General features: G+C 43.6%; 1 protein-coding gene across 2 annotated transcripts; it reads left to right on the top strand.

The window, feature by feature from the left end:
- Nucleotides 1–8,213: 8,213 nt before the first annotated feature.
- LOC124697672 (heat shock protein sti1 homolog) lies at nt 8,214–14,576 on the top strand. Of its 2 annotated transcripts, XM_047230233.1 has the most exons (11): nt 8,214–8,377; nt 8,574–8,732; nt 8,878–8,969; nt 10,239–10,316; nt 11,220–11,322; nt 11,413–11,637; nt 11,796–11,936; nt 12,540–12,641; nt 13,698–13,868; nt 13,961–14,040; nt 14,189–14,576. In XM_047230233.1, exons 7-11 carry the CDS (start codon nt 11,814–11,816, stop codon nt 14,223–14,225), a joined length of 513 nt encoding a protein of 170 aa, XP_047086189.1. In that variant the 5' UTR covers nt 8,214–8,377; nt 8,574–8,732; nt 8,878–8,969; nt 10,239–10,316; nt 11,220–11,322; nt 11,413–11,637; nt 11,796–11,813; the 3' UTR covers nt 14,226–14,576. The 2 variants fall into 2 exon arrangements, with proteins under 2 accessions (XP_047086189.1, XP_047086183.1); XM_047230227.1 differs by lacking the exon at nt 8,878–8,969.
- Nucleotides 14,577–14,922: the final 346 nt, after the last annotated feature.

The raw sequence follows: 14,922 nt of genomic DNA, 5'->3' as shown, positions 1-14,922 counted from the left end.
TCAAATTATCATTGGAGGGGCATTGAAAATTAAAATGACCCACTTCATGGCAAACTTCACAAATAAAAGGATAGAGGGCACAAACTTTTTTACCAAGATCATCTAGAGCCCTAAACCACTTTCTAGTTTTTTCATTAGCATGATGGATACAATATTCATCTTTGATTTGATTAATTCCACAAGGTCTATGTATTCCACAAAAATTAACATGCTTATAGGAAATAACATTCTTAGGAGTTTGAGCATGCTCATTACAATAATTAACAACAATTTCATTCTTAATACAAGCCTCTTTAAAAGGTTCATGATACTTATCAAAATTCTTTTTAGGCAATTCAAAATGAGAAGCAAAGGCTTTATAAAGATTTGCAGCAACTTGAGAGTCAAGACCATAAGTAGCACTCATATTTCGAAATTTATCGGTATCCATAAAAGTTTCAATGCATTCATAATCATAATTTATACCCGACTCTTTACCTTTGTCGTTCTCCCAATCTTCAGCGTTCTCCTTAATCCGATCAAGAAGGTCCCTTTTAAACTCTTCTTTGTTGCGCGTGAATAATCCAGAACAAGTAGCATCCAGCAAGGTCTTATCTTGAAAAGAGAGTCTTGCATAGAAATTATCAATAATGATATTACCTGGAAGCTCATGATTGGGGCATTTGAGCATTAAAGACTTCAATCTCTCCCATGCTTGGGCAATACTCTCTCCATCATGAGGCCAGAAATTATATATTCGGTTTCGATCTTTGTGAATTTCACTTGGAGGATAGAATTTAGAATAAAATAGATGCACAATATCCTTCCAATCAAGAGAATGCTCATCCTTCAGCGAGTTTATGCCAATGCGCCGCTTTACCGGACAACGACATAGAGAATAATTTCTTCTTCACTTCATCCATAGAGATACCCGCACACTTGAATAACCCGCATAATTCATGCAAAAACAGTAAATGATCTCCAGGATGCACAGTTCCATCCCCTTCATAGCGGTTATCCATAACACGTTCAATAATTTTCATAGGTATTTTATATGAAATACTTTCAGTAGGTGCATTTAAAATATCACAAGCATCATTAGAGTTATCGCATATGGGAGATAAAGTATTATCAGAGCAAATTTTCTCCCTAAAGATGGGAAGCTAAAAAGATCATGAAAACCAGACTTCCCCAAGCTTAGACTTCTCCATAGCATTAGCAGTAATTGCATTCATACTAATAACATCGCTACTAGCATGCAAATAAGGTTCCATTGGTTTTTTAATGTTCACACCAAACAATTCTAAATCAGGAAAAAGATTAAAAAGCTCACTAAATTTTTTGTTGTTTACCATTATGCCTAACTAGTGTAAACAAGAAACAAAAAGATGCAATTGCGGGATCTAAAGGAAATAGCTTCGAGCACAAACACAATGGCGCCGGAAAAGTACTCGTTACCCGGAACCGGAGTATGAGTGCCTTTTTACCTTTCCTCCCGGCAACGGCGCCGGAAAAGTACTTGATGTCTACGGGAGCTTCTATTCTTGTAGACAGTGTTGGGCCTCCAAGAGCGAGAGGTTTGTAGAACAGCAGACAAGTTTCCCTTAAGTGGATTACCCAAGGTTTATCGATCTCGGGGAGGAAGAGGTCAAAGATATCCCTCTCATGCAACCCCGCAACCACAAAGCAAGAAGTCTCTTGTGTCCCCAACACACCTAGTAGGTGCACTAGTTCGGCGAAGAGATAGTGAAATACAGGTGGTATGAATAAGTAGTAGCAACGGCACCGAGAAAAGTGCTTTGCCCGGGACGATAAACAAGCGAGTTGTAACGCAGGTAGTAGTAACGCAGCAGTAGTAACGCAACAGAAACAAGTAAACAAGCAGCGATAGCGATATTTAGGAACAAGGCCTAGGGATTACACTTTCACTAGTGGACACTCTCAACATTGATCACATAACAGAATAGATAAATGCATACTCTACACTTTTGTTGGATGATGAACACATTGCGTAGGATTACACGAACCCTCAATGCCGGAGTTAACAAGCTCCACAATAATGCTCATATTTTAGTAACCTTTAGTGTAAGATAGATCAAAAGACTAAACCAAGTACTAACATAGCATGCACACTCGTCACCTTCATGCATATGTAGGAGGAATAGATCACATCAATATTAACATAGCAATAGTTAACTTCGCAATCTACAAGAGATCATGATCATAGCATAAACCAAGTACTAACACGGTGCACACACTCGTCACCTTTGCACACGTGCGGGAGGAATAAAACTACTTTAATAACATTGCTAGAGTAGCACATAGATAAATTGTGATACAAACACATTGCAATCATAAAGAGATATAAATAAGCACCTCACTATGCCATTCAACGAGTGAATAAGTATTCTGCGAAATATAGCCTAAGAGACCCACACGGTGCACACACTCGTCACCTTTACACACGTGGGACAAGGAGTCTCCGGAGATCACATAAGTAAAACTCACTTGACTAGCATAATGACATCTAGATTACAAGCATCATCATATGAATCTCAATCATGTAAGGCAGCTCATGAGATTATTGTATTGAAGCACATAGGAGAGAGATGAACCACATAGCTACCGGTACAGCCCCCGAGCCTCGATGGAGAACTACTCCCTCCTCATGGGAGCAGCAGCGGTGATGAAGATGGCGGTGGAGATGGCAGCTGTGTCGATGGAGAAGCCTTCCGGGGGCACTTCCCCGTCCCGGCGGCGTGCCGGAACAGAGACTCCTGTCCCCCAGATCTTGGCTTCGCGATGGCGGCGGCTCTGGAAGGTTTTCCGTATGGTGGTTTTTCGCATCAGGGTTTTCGCGACGGAGGCTTTATATAGGCGAAGAGGCGGCGCGAGAGGGTCGAAGGGGTGGCCACACCATATGGCGGCGCGGCCGGGGCCGGGCCGCGCCGGCCTATGGTCCGGGGGCCCGGTGCCCCCCTCCGGTCCCTCCCGGGTGTTCCGGATGCTTCCGGTGAAAATAGGAACCCGGGTCTTTGTTTCGTCCAATTCCGAGAATATTTCGTTACTAGGATTTCTGAAACCAAAAACAGCGGAAAACGAGACCGGCACTTCGGCATCTTGTTAATAGGTTAGTTCCAAAAACAGCACGAATATGACATAAAGTGTGCATAAAACATGTAGATAACATCAATAATGTGGCATGGAACATAAGAAATTATCGATACGTCGGAGACGTATCAGTATCCAAGGGTACTTGAGGGTTATAGTGATGCAAATTGGATATCTGATGCCGATGAGACTAAGGCCACAAGTGGTTATTTGTTTACACTTGAAGGTGGCGCTGTTTCCTGGAAGTCTTGCAAGCAGACTATCATTACGAGGTCAACTATGGAAGCAGAACTCACAGCATTAGACACAGCCACTGTTGAAGTAGAGTGGCTTCGTGAGCTCTTGATGGACTTACCTGTGGTTGAGAAACCAATACCCGCTATTCCTTGAACTGTGATAATCAAAATGTGATCGTCAAAGTAAACAGTTCTAAGGATAATATGAAGTCATCAAGGCATGTGAAGAGGAGACTCAAAACTGTCAGGAAAATGAGAAACTTCGGAGTTATAGCGTTGGATTATATCCATACGTCTTGAAACCTGGCAGACCCCTTCACAAAGGGACTATCACGAAATGTGATAGAAAATGCATCGAGGGAGATGTGTATGAGACCCACACTATGAGCTGCCCACGGTGGTAACCCACTCTATGTGATCGGAGATCCCGTGAATTAGAGCTGGGAGACAAGCTGTTGGTCAGCTGGGAGGAGAGTATATACCCCTATAGCAATTTTACCACTCCGTAAGATGCAATACTCTCCTAATCTGCATGGCAGGTTGATAATTAGCTTAATGTGTTCTAAGTGGCTTATTTTAGCAGAGATGTTGTCCTGCAGAACATCTTTTAAAGAACACACCTATATGAGTCTGAATGTTAAACGTCGCAATCTATGAGAGTTGGGTGCTCTCTAATAAACTCATGAAAGGCCCTGGAGTATTGACGTATAAGATCCAAACCGCGAGGAAGCCTCGCGGCAGCCTAGTATCAGTCTAGGCTTTGTATGAAGCTAGTGCGTAGAAAACTTGTAGTTCAAGGCATAGTTCACTATCCAAGTTGCAATCTAGTGTAATATGAAGCTTTAAGTGGAAGTTCAAATTAACAGTCTCCACGACATACCGGTATATAAAACAATGTTCTGGAAACTTTTTGATGAAACGTGCCAATGAGAGTTTGTGGGGGGTTGTTGGAATTTTTGGGACATTTGGCCTTTGGCCCATGGCTCATTATCAAATTCTGAAACTCACATGGCCCATTCCAATAATCAGTGGCAGCACTACTGGGGGCTGAAGTTTAGTCCCACATTGCTAGTTGGGAGAGAGTTGGAGTGGTATATAAGGTGGGTTGTTCTAGTCCTAGTAAGTGATTGAGAAGAGAGAAAGCCCTCGCGCACTCCTCCTCCTCCGCCGCCCGCCTCGCCTCGTCACGACGCGCTGCGGGTTGCGAGAATCTCGCCAAGCCGAGCTTATCTTTTTGCTGTTTGGGAAAATAATTGTGTAATCAATTTTGAGTCATTAACGGACGCGTTACTCAGCTGTTTTGCCTTCCGGTTGCGTCACTACATAAGACCTTGCGCAGCCCTAGCCGCGACTACTAGACGCATACGCGACTACCTGTTTCCGGTTCATTGCGCCGCTGCCTTCGTCTTCGTCATCCCATCCGTCGGCGTGCACCGACTGCCGAGACAGTAGGCCTCCGGAAACTGCCTCTCGTGAACATGTACGGGTGAGGGGAAATCCGGTTTTTGGGGAGCGCTCCGGCGCGACTACTGGCATCACGACGTCATCATCGGACGACGAGTTCCTCCACACCGACAACTTCTTCCCGGATCTCAGCGACTTCTTCGACAATCTCAACATGGGCGACAACGACGCTGCTGCGAAGTATGTGATCTTGTTGTTTCTCTTTCAGTTTCTATTAGAGTTCCTTCTTCTAGTTTTTGTGGTAGATGCAATCGGTTTGTCTTGTTTAGATGTGATCTGTTCATCTATCTTACTAGTCTGCACGATTAGTTTATTTGTTGTTTTTATAGTCATGATTTATCAATTACTTGTACGGATTATTTCATATGGATATTTGCTTATATATTCAACATGTTGGCAGGAATATAGTTCGTGCACTCCAGCCTCGCCGACCTTTACGGCCGCTTAGTCTGCCTCCAGTTGTCGTCCATACGCAGTACACAAACTTCTTCTACGCAGTAGCCAATCATCAGACTGACCAGCTGATTCAAAAATTGGTCCCCTCAAGCTGAGTTATTCGAGGTTTGGGAGGAAAGCAGATGTATGAAGGTTGGAACAAATCTTGTCTCTTTTTTTTTGAAACGGGAGCCTCGCCCCAGCCTCTGCATTAAGTGATGCACACGGCTTTTATTTACTATATTATTGACTACAACGTCTGTATAACTTTGACATGCTGGACGGCATGGAGAGAAGACATCGAGAGGCATGGGGAGAACACACCATGTGTGGTATGTCTAAGCAGAGAAGGATCCACTTGAGCTGGGCGGATGTGGTGCAGTAGGAGGCCACGATGACGGCTGCGAACTATGGCAAGAGGTGATAGATGCCAGCACCGATCGGCGGAGGAGGCCTTGCAGGCCATGGTGAAGGACATAAGGAGGGCAGGACAGGGCCCGGCGAAAGACGGACACACCACCTACCTCCCCTCCGGTGGCAATGGAGGCGAGCAAGGGTAGGGCAATTCCCCTCTGAGCAGCAGTAGTTAACAGAAGAGAGAACTGGGAGGGGGAGGGAGATGTTGGGGAACATCTCCTAGTAGCTAATTTCGCTGCCTTCAACATTGTTGCTGCTCCATCTCTTCCCCCTCCGGCAGTCGTCGCAAGCTGCTCATCTGGAGGGGAACCATACATTTGATAAACTGAAATAGGAAAGGAGAAAACAAATAAACAACAATCACAACAAAATAAGAAAACAATAGAGAGAATCAATCAGGAAGAACATAACATACCTTGAGGACCGACATGAACAGAGGCGGCAGCGGCACCACCGAAAAGGCGACCGTTCAAACGGCAAGCACAACAACAGAAATCAGCAGCCAACATCAATGGAAGAACAACCTGGCTGATGGAAGAGTCACCGACATCGAGAGAGGAGCCGCCGACAGCATGAACCGTCTCCAAAGATCCAGTCCAAAGAACCACATCGGTCAAACCACACAGAGGAACCCACGAAGAAGACCACCCACAGACCAAGGAAAAAAAGGAGACATACACACCCGCAATCTATCCCAAAGCCGATGACCGGTTGGGTCCGTCTAAATCTCAGCCGACTAGCTGACATCAGTGATTAACTAACAGCGCACAAGACGGAAGCATCGCTTCAGTTGGCTGGGAACATAGCGACCATCCATCGAGTACATCCAGCACCAGAGTGCCGCGACACATTATCGAACGAGGCGCTCGCCCGGCCCTTGCGTGCCGAGTGGCCTATCTTGGATGGCCTGGCAAGGCTCCCCGTACCTCCTACGTTCATCACTTTAGATGACAGGCCAGTTCACAACTAGCTTGAACGTGACGCATTGATCCGACCAGTTCACAACTGAACACATTTACATTTTCTCCACGAACATTTCAAACGATCTAATTACTTCGCGCAGCCCATGTGCTTCTTTTGGATCTTGTTAGAATTAAAGAATCTCAGATCTCAGTTATAACTTTGTTTGGAGTTGATCCTGTATGCAACTGAGAAAATGTCAATTTCACTAAAGTTGTAGCGTCATATCACCTTCTTTCTGAATTCTTCCTATAAATGTTACAACACTACCCAGCCAGCCAGGGGTCTGAGAGGGGCAAATCAATCTGGATCGCACGTTTTGACCTCTACAGTAAAATCTGGTTCCCACTTTCTACCACAGCCGTCGGATGCGCTTACTTTTTTTTTACCAGTTGCTTCTGCTGCTGCGTGCATGACGGCTGGGCCAGAGCGTGTGCAGGTCCGGCCAACAGACACAGCGAAACGTGCTCGTTCGCATCGCCTTATTTCGCTTTCATTTTCGATCGGGTGAAAACCCTAGCTTTCTCCGCACCCGTCCCCAATCGGCCGCCTCCTTCCTCCTCCCCCAATCCCGCTTCTGCTCCTCCCCATCACATCCCTCCTTTGCTCCTCGTCCAATCCCCACCTCGTCCTCTCCTCCTTCCCTAATCCACGGGAGCAGCGCTCGAGTGACGGAGACGGCTGGACGCGGGAGCCGGCAGCGGCAGGGCTCGCGCGCCTAGCGACGACGGCGGCTGGACGGCGCGGTGGAAGGCGGCGGCTGGACGTGGCAGTGGAAGGCGGCGCGCGCAAGCCCCGGCAGTGGTTTCCTTCATCTCCACGCCGCGGTTGGCGGCGCGGAGATGGGCGACGAGTTCTACCTCCGACCGAGATCTGGGCGTACGACCAGGTGCGTGTGGGTTCGGCGGTTCCAAGGCAAGAGAGGCCGACGGTGTGGGGAAGGAGCGGAGAGGCTGGCGGCAGCGGGTAAGAAGCAGTGGGGCGGCGACGGTGGCCGAATCGGGTTGCACCACCATCTTCTTCCTCCTGCACATTCCGAGGTGATTTTCTTCTTCTGATTCCTAAGTAGGATTTAGTTTCTTTTTTTTCTCTTATTAAGGTTTGGTGTGTGGCCTGCAGATCCCAACATCGATGGGGGAGAGAGAGGCCAACGTGCCTGTGTGGTGGGATTGAGCGGGCAAGGGCAAGGTCATGGGCTGGTGAATCGGGCAATAGCCAATCTGGTGGACGACGGCGGCTGTCTGCAGGAGGACAGTGGCTGTCATAATTGATGGAGGAGGACGGCGGGCATCAGCACGCCAGCCTGGTCTCTGCTCGATCAAGGTGACCACGTCTTCGTGTGGCCTACTCCCCAGTTTCATCCTGGGCATTTCCCAAATCTTTTGGCTTGTTTTGATCCGTGTTTGACCTGTGCAGGACTTGTTTGAGGATATACCTGTGACCATAAGCTAATGCGTTCTTGTGCCTGTTTTGGATTTGTTTGGCCGTTTTCAATTGTAATCTCGACGTGCTCCTTGAGCACTGAAAATAAGTTAATTCTAAAGTAAAGGTTAATTCAGACCTTAGTTGTAACTTTCAGCAGAAAAAGTGTATGCTTATATTTGCTTATGTTTGTGTAAAGACCTGATTACAAAATCGTGTCAGTTTGCAGTACATTGATTCACCCTGTTGCTACCTTCATTGGTGGAGTGTAATCAAGCTCTTCAATGTGTTCCAGAAAGAAAGATGAGGCTGCCTTTTACTTATTGTGTTGGAAGGATGCAACGCCATTGAAGGTACTTCATTGTCTCGTGCTATATTTATTTGATCTATAAGCTTATAGAGAATACTTGGTTCAGTACTAAATGAAAGCAAAGTAGAAAAATATTGTTAATAATAATATGGACACCTGTATGCACATGTTACCTTCGGCATGTATAGCAGTTGCCTATCCTTTAGATGAAGATAATATTTGCTTTATTTTTCTTGCAGGCACTACTTCAATCTATTACGATTGGTAAGATGATTGTCATTGACTTATTTTCTGATGTCAAACCGATACAACAAATGTCCTCTTAGTTCTATATGGAATATTGGAATGTATGGAGTTCTAGATTCAATTCCATCTGGCCCTACTGATGCATGTGCAAGGTACAATTCAAAATTAGTGCATGCTACTTTCATTTCTTATGTATATTTATTACTAACAGCAGAAGTTTCCTTTGCTTTCCCTAGAAAAGCACATTTTTTATTTTTTTCTAACGGGGTACTTACGTTGACCCTTCCTCTTATTTAGGTTTGTGTTGGCATGTGCATGGAGGAAATAATAGAGCATAATCCAGTTGTTTATATCTAAATGGCATTCGTAGTCAAAGGGTTTAGGTTGAGGTATGCGTTAGATATACGCATGGTCCCTGTTGTGCCGTAAATTATGGTTTACTCGTCTAATGTAATCATTCTAGACAAAGATTTCAACTTCATAGAATAGAGGGCTAATGTGAATTCATGTATTAATGCATAACATTTAAACTCGAAGGATTAAGTTTTAATTAATCTGGTCTAAAGTTAGCTTCTGCCGAGGTTTTCTTTATGCTCTTCCTAGTTTCAGTAACACCCAGAGCCGGCCCACAGGCCGGGCAAACAGTGCGCCTGCACTGGGCCCCACCGAGCCAGGGGCCCCGGCCCAGCTAATAGTTTCATTACTACTAATTGATGTTTCTGATTGTTTTAGAATAAAGGCCCATGTATTTATGTGCAGCCCACCCACACCAAGCCAGCTCGTATGAGACTAGAGTTCCACTCCAGGAATCGATCAATTTCTTTGTTCGGTATCGTTCTGGACTTCTCCTTGTCTCTGTTCTCTCGACGACTTCAGTGCTCCAGCAGACACACGAGTCGACTCGTCTTGTCTCCTCGTCTCCTTCTCCCCCAAATCCGATGTTGCGGCCAGCCATTAACAGAGGCCAAAGAAGACAGCTCAATGTATCCATCGTTCCCCAAACTTCCCCCCCATCAATTCTGAACGTTTCTATTTTTTTCCAGATGAAACAGCCGTTTGGGACTTGATTTCGGAGAAGTAAAAAAATTCCGTAAGTGAATGCAAATGTAAGTGAATGCATTAGCTTTATATCCATAACTCAAAAGCTTCATCTAATCATCAATTTTGACAATTCCTTTTACAGAAGAAAGACATGTTCTGCTTTGTCACGCCATGATTAATCATGACTTTGTGGAACCATGATTAGTACGCTTGATTGAGACAAATCACGAATACTATCATTTTTAGAGTCATTGTTCTGTCATTTTGAGAGTCAAAAGATCATTGATCTATGCTATGTGCCTATGTAATGAATATTCTTTGTTAATATAATAAGAGCCTTCCCTTTTTAGCTTCAAAAATATACTATTTTGATAGGTTGCGTGTGAATAAAGGCCCATTTCTAACATTTTGCACCTGGGCCCTGAAAAAGTATGGGCCGGGCCTGGTAACACCATGGGATTTATTGATATTTTTTATATCTACAAGGCCTATGTTGACAGCTTAGGTTGATTATATAGACCCATGTAGCAGATCAGGCATCAGCTTGACTTTCTTTTCACCGTGCCTTTTCTCTAAACTACTCAATTCTTACATGGAGTAATTTTTCTGGTTAATAGGTACTTGGTAAATGGAACACGATTAACCCAGACAACAGGCTTGCTCCATCGGAAAAAATGGTATCGTGGCTAGAAAAGGTGATCCTTTCCTCAAAAATAGTTGCACTGGATATTAAGATGTCATTTTTATTTTGTCACTCATGTATTGTTTTCCATTCAGCTTTATCTGCTAGATCATAGTACCATGCCTATTATTAATGTGTCATGCATACGAACACTTTAAACCAGCTAAACCACTTGCCATGTGGTTAGTACTTACGGTTTGGCCTTCAGAAATTTCAAATGGGAACGGTCTCAAAATTTTAAGAAAAGGTTGTTTGGGAGCAGGCATTTATTTATTTGTTGTTTTTAGCTACATTAAGTCTCAGTTCTTCCAGCTGCATAGAATCTTTCTTCACCTTTTATTTATCTTTATCATCACAATGCAAAATCAAGCACCCCAGTATTCTTTGTTCCTATATCACTGAAACAAAAATGGTTTCCAATCAATGTGTGATCAAAATCTTCCACAATTAGTTGTGCCAAGTAGATGCAGTCAGCGATAGAGTGCTAGCTGTAGTCGACGACTGAGCAGGACAGGTGGATCCCCTCCCCTGTCTCGGTATCTCTCAACTTGGGACTTCTCCACCGTGGTATGAGTCTTCCGCCTGCATTGGCGGCTTGATATGGCTGGGAGAAATGTTCTCAATTATGGCCGAAGGGGTTCATGCTTCTAAATTATTCCCTTTATTGGTTCTAAATTTTGATGCACGATTTGGTATACCCAGGTTCAGGTGTCTATGAGGCTATTTTGAGGGTCAGCCAGAAATAAAAGGGCATATGTAAATGCATATTTACTGGTTCTTTTTTGATACTTTTGGTAAAAGAACCTTTTGTTTTCTATAGCTAAATCTTTTATTAAGATTGGGCAGGAAGACAAGGAGGATGTTGTGCGTTCTTCCTTAGTTTACTGATGGTGCTTCTTTGTTTGGGTTGGTGCAGGATAGCGGCCAAGTTTCTTCTATGTGTTGGTGATATTAGTCATGTCCTCGATTCTTGGAAGATATATAGCGATCTGTGGGGGTAGCAGCCGGATGTCTGCAAGGTAAAAAACTGGGCGTGTGAAAAGGAAGCTGAAATTTCGTTTGCTTTAAAAACTAGGCGCCTGAGATCCATTTCTATACTTTTGTTTTAGTTTCATTTTTGCGGGATGAAGCGGGACGCCACATTGCCAGCCTATGATGGCCTGTGAAAAGGAAGCTGGAAACTGAATTTAGATAATATTTTTTCTGAACATTTCCTGTTTTAGAGTACATATGTCCATCTTATTCCTTCCTCGCTAATTTAATTCTATTTTGCAGCCAGGCTTTGGATTCTTACACCCCAGCATTAGTGTTCGTGGAGTCCATCGTTGTTGCAGGTATACCCATTCTCACCATCTCTATTTATCCCCTTTCTTCTCATGTATATTGGCACAATTTGCTCCCTAGAATCTATAGTATGCAATATGTGCTACTGACCAAGCATTTGACGGTTTGATGATGAACTATAATAATCGATCCATTTCATCACATGTAGCAACTTCTTGCGATCTTCATGTATGGTTCCTATTACGAGCTTAACTCGCTGGCACCAGCTGAAGAGCTTATCCGTCCAAGAGATCAGGAGTGGATGCATTTTGGGATCATCCTGGTTGTGTATTCTGATCGGTTGAATATGGTAAGTTTGTCATCCTGGTTGTGTATTCTGATCATTCTAGAGTAACCTGTACATTCAATTTTGATCTGAGTAATTTGTGATGCTCTTGGATGCTCTATGTTGCATTTTCCTTGAAAATATTTCACACTGCACTCACACGTGACCTGTATTCAGTGGCCCCTTTATCTTGTATCCTTTGTTTCTTTATTTATTTTCACTTCGAAAAAATATCCTCAGAAAATATGTTATTTGACACATGGCAACATCACTTATATTGTTGCCTCCATGTTCTCTCTGCAAGCCTGTATTCTTAATAAATGAATAAATGATAGACATTAGGAACTCATTGGACACAGTGTTCCAGATATCCTTCAGGTATTAGAACGAATGATGTTATACCTCAATTGAATTTTCTACTGAATTTCGGCAATTTCTCAATAGCAAAATTCCACACAAGCTTCAGTTGTGCTGGTCATATGGGCACTTCCTGCAGAGAAGTATCATGGTTATTATTTTGTGTATTTGTACTAAGGGACGCATTTTCCAACTGTAACACTTACAGTGATGCCTAAACCGGCATTTGCTATGCCTTTGAAGTTCAACTCAACATGCCGCCCCTTTCAGGATGTTGTTTCCGCGGAAGAAAGAATAGTTGACCTGAAGTCAAAAGGAAAGGAAGCATTTGTGAAGCAGGACTACTTTACAGCAATGTACTACTACGGAATGGTGAGCGTATGAACCGGTGTAGTACTTGTTTGGAACAATACAAGAGAGAGTTGCAAACAAAATACTAATTCTGAAATATCAGGTTCATGATTTAAACTGCGGTGAACTTCAGATTTCTCTGTGGTAATACAACTATTTGCTTAATGATCGTTCATAAGATTGTCTGATGATTCATGGTTTTAGTTGAAATGGTTGTAAAGGTTTTCCTGCCTTACAAACATGATGATGGAGTGCATGGTTTTAAAGGCGTCGCAGGCGACGCCTAAGCGACGCTTAGGCGTCCAAGCGCTCCCCCTCCGCCTTAGAAAAACAGCCGCATTAGGCGCCTAGGCATCCAAACCATGATGGAGTGAAAAAAAAAAGAAAGAGAAAAAGAAAAAGATGATGGAGTAATAATAGTTAACACTTAATTCTGCAATGACCTTCATTTGCTTGTCGTTGCTAAACTGTGCTTTGCTGAACATATTTTATAGGGTAGTTATGGCAATTGCTTTAGAAACTCTGACTGCACCCCTGCTTTTTTGGCTAATTATGAAAATACTGCACTTTCATCATTTTCTTTAATGATTTTGCCACTCTGACTGCATCCCTGCTTCGGCCGTTTGCATCCATCTACCTGTTTTATTCGCTCACCATTCAGTAATTTTGTCCACTCAAGTCGAAAATCCCATGAGTTCCTCATTGCTTCTCCTCTCCGGCCTCTCTCTACTAAGCGGTCATGCCTAAGTATGAGGGAGGAGCAGGTGCAGAGGCGACTAGGGGTGGTAGGTCCCACTGTGCCTGTGGGTGGAAGGATAAGTTCTTTCTTTTTTGAAAGGAGATGAATAAGTGAAGAAAACAGTAAAATAGACAGCAGCTGGTTAGATAAGCTAGATTATCATCATGCACCACAATGCCGAATGCAGCCTAAGCCCAACAACTGTTTATATGTGCTTTTCTTACATTAAAACCAACTGAAACACAACAATATTCTCCAATGAGCCTGTTACACCAATTTACCATAGCAAGACAAAATCATGCGAAGCTGAGCGCCATCCTTGCTGGTTGCTGCTGCAGGTGATGGAGATAGACCCTCTTGATGCCACCCTGTATGCCAACCGGAGCCTCTGCTGGCTGCGGATGCGAGAAGGGGACAGAGCTTTGCTAGACGCTCGGCAGTGCAAAACACTGCGCCCTGGTTGGGCCAAGGCATGGTACCGACAGGGCTCAGCTCTCAGTTTCATGGAGGTATAACTCCTGTATCAAAATCTAACCTTTCAATCTAATTCAGTCTCTCAACCTGTGTCTGACTTGCTGTAATCTCGTTCCTCCATGTACAGGACTACCGAGGAGCAGTTGGTGCGTTCCAGGAGGCGCTGAGACTCGACCCTGCGAGCAATGAGGTCAAGAAGGCATTAAGGTAATGATGCTGTTTCTGGAATCTTTTATGGTTACCCTGTTTGAAATCCATCATCGTTGGAGGAAGATGAATTCTAAATCCTATTATCTTTATAGAGCTTTGAGATTCTCTGATATATTTTGACTCCATTCATTCCCTCAACTTGCAGTGAGGCCACGAGTAAGGCTGCTGCTCGCTCTTTTTAAGAGCAGAACCTTTGATGGAGCTGACATATAAGCAAGTGCCTTTGTCTCACATATCTGAGATCACCCTTCTTTTCGTCGGCTACTAATCTACTACAAGGCCTGCTCGTATCGCAGTTGCTGCACTCACAAGAGAGCTACCTCCAATTGAACAATGTACCGGTGGTGAAGAAATACAAGTTGTTAGAGATATATACTAAAAGTATGTAGTTCATAAATATTTTCCTTGGAGTCGATGTTGACCTCCACCACTAAGCCGCAGCGCCATTGCTCAAGGGTTCTGAACTTATACAAAAGCATAATAGCTGAAAAAAATAGTGTGATAGCGTAATAAATTGTCATATCTTCCTGCAACACCTCGATGGAATAGTGTTTCTGTGATATACTAAACCAGTGATTTTTTGGCTAATTCTTAATATTAAAATAAGCTAAAACTTATGATTTTAATCCTCACCTAATTCTGCCGTTTGCGCGATAGCGCAACCGGTCATCTAGTGTATATAAATTTGTAGCGTCATATCACCGGCATGGTTCGGGAAAAAATGCTGCTATTTCCCGGGAAGCTCAATTGGCTAACTACTAGCACCATTCCAGAGCTTAAGGTTTATACTTCTAAAAAAAGTCAAATCAAGTAACGTTTGACCAAACCTTTAAAATAATCTATATATATATATATGATATTTTGTTGATACCATATGAA

This window comes from Lolium rigidum, chromosome 1 (genome assembly GCF_022539505.1).
Source record: "Lolium rigidum isolate FL_2022 chromosome 1, APGP_CSIRO_Lrig_0.1, whole genome shotgun sequence".
NCBI classification, from domain to species: Eukaryota; Viridiplantae; Streptophyta; class Magnoliopsida; order Poales; family Poaceae; genus Lolium; species Lolium rigidum.
This window is presented reverse-complemented; position numbering and strand designations above follow the sequence as displayed.